The sequence below is a fragment of the Myotis davidii genome, unplaced genomic scaffold (assembly GCF_000327345.1).
Source record: "Myotis davidii unplaced genomic scaffold, ASM32734v1 scaffold211, whole genome shotgun sequence".
In the NCBI taxonomy this organism is placed as follows: domain Eukaryota; kingdom Metazoa; phylum Chordata; class Mammalia; order Chiroptera; family Vespertilionidae; genus Myotis; species Myotis davidii.
The window spans coordinates 468,635-469,615 of record NW_006282523.1 but is presented as its reverse complement, the minus strand read 5'-3'; the positions used below and the strand labels follow the sequence as shown (position 1 = coordinate 469,615).

Sequence of the window (981 nt, the reverse complement as noted above, 5' to 3'; positions counted from 1 at the left end):
CCGAGGGGACCGCCCTGGAGGCTCCCGGCCGGTCCCCGCTGTAACCTGTGGCCCCCTCGCCCCGCAGCAGTACAGCCGGCTCAACTCCTCCAGCCAGACCAACAGCCTCAAGGACCTGCTGCAGAGCAAGATCGACGACCTGGAGAGGCAGGTGCTGTCCAGGGTGAACTCGCTGGAGGAGGGCAAGGGGGGCCCCAAGAACGACACGGAGGAGAGGGTCAAGATCGAGAGCGCCCTGACCTCGCTGCACCAGCGCATCAGCGAGCTGGAGAAAGGTAGCTGCCCCCTGGCTCCCCGCCTCCCCGAATCCTGCACAGGGTTTGGGGCACCCAGGGGGGTGTTCCGGGGAGGGGGCAGGGGCCCTGAGCTCTGGCTATGCCTGTGGAAGGGAAGCAGAGAGGGTAAGGGATGGCCTGGGGCCTCGTGCCCCCCTGCACACACACACACACTCACACACACACACTTACACACTCACACACACACACACACACACACGCAGGATCTTCCTGAGCCTGGTTTGTTGAATCCTCAGTAACTTCGCCCTGTGGCCTGGTCAGCCAGGGAAGGAAGCCTGGCTGAGGGGGGACGACGGTGGGGGGGGGGAGCATCCCCGCTGCTCGGTCTGGACCTGGTCTTCCCCCTCCCCACAGACCCGAACCAGTCTCCTACCAGCCCTCCTGCCCCTCCCCTTTCCTGGGGACCCTCCCCCCGGGTTTGATCTTCCCTGTGGAGTGACCCAAAGCCTGGCATCTTGCATCCCCTGCCGTTCCCCGGTCCCCAACTCCGAGGGGCCCCATGACACCGCGGGGCACACGGATGAGCTTGGCGGCTTAGCCTTGAAGTCGCAGAAATCAAACAAGGTTGTAAAGGGGGGGGCCCAGGGCCCAGAGCAGAACCACGTGACCCTTCTCAGACTGCAAAGTGTGCGGATGGATTTAAACAGTGCCATCTTAAGGCACCTTACATAACTGGCTTGGGGGG

General features: G+C 63.9%; 1 protein-coding gene across 1 annotated transcript in view; it reads left to right on the top strand.

Moving 5' to 3' along the window:
- The window catches only part of NPTX1 (neuronal pentraxin I), an 8,798-nt gene that overhangs the window by 3,196 nt on the left and 4,621 nt on the right, over nucleotides 1-981 (top strand). The window contains exon 2 of the mRNA XM_006753054.1: nucleotides 6-275. Coding sequence (XP_006753117.1) covers nucleotides 6-275 — 270 coding nt within the window. The remainder of the gene's footprint in view (nucleotides 1-5; nucleotides 276-981) is intronic.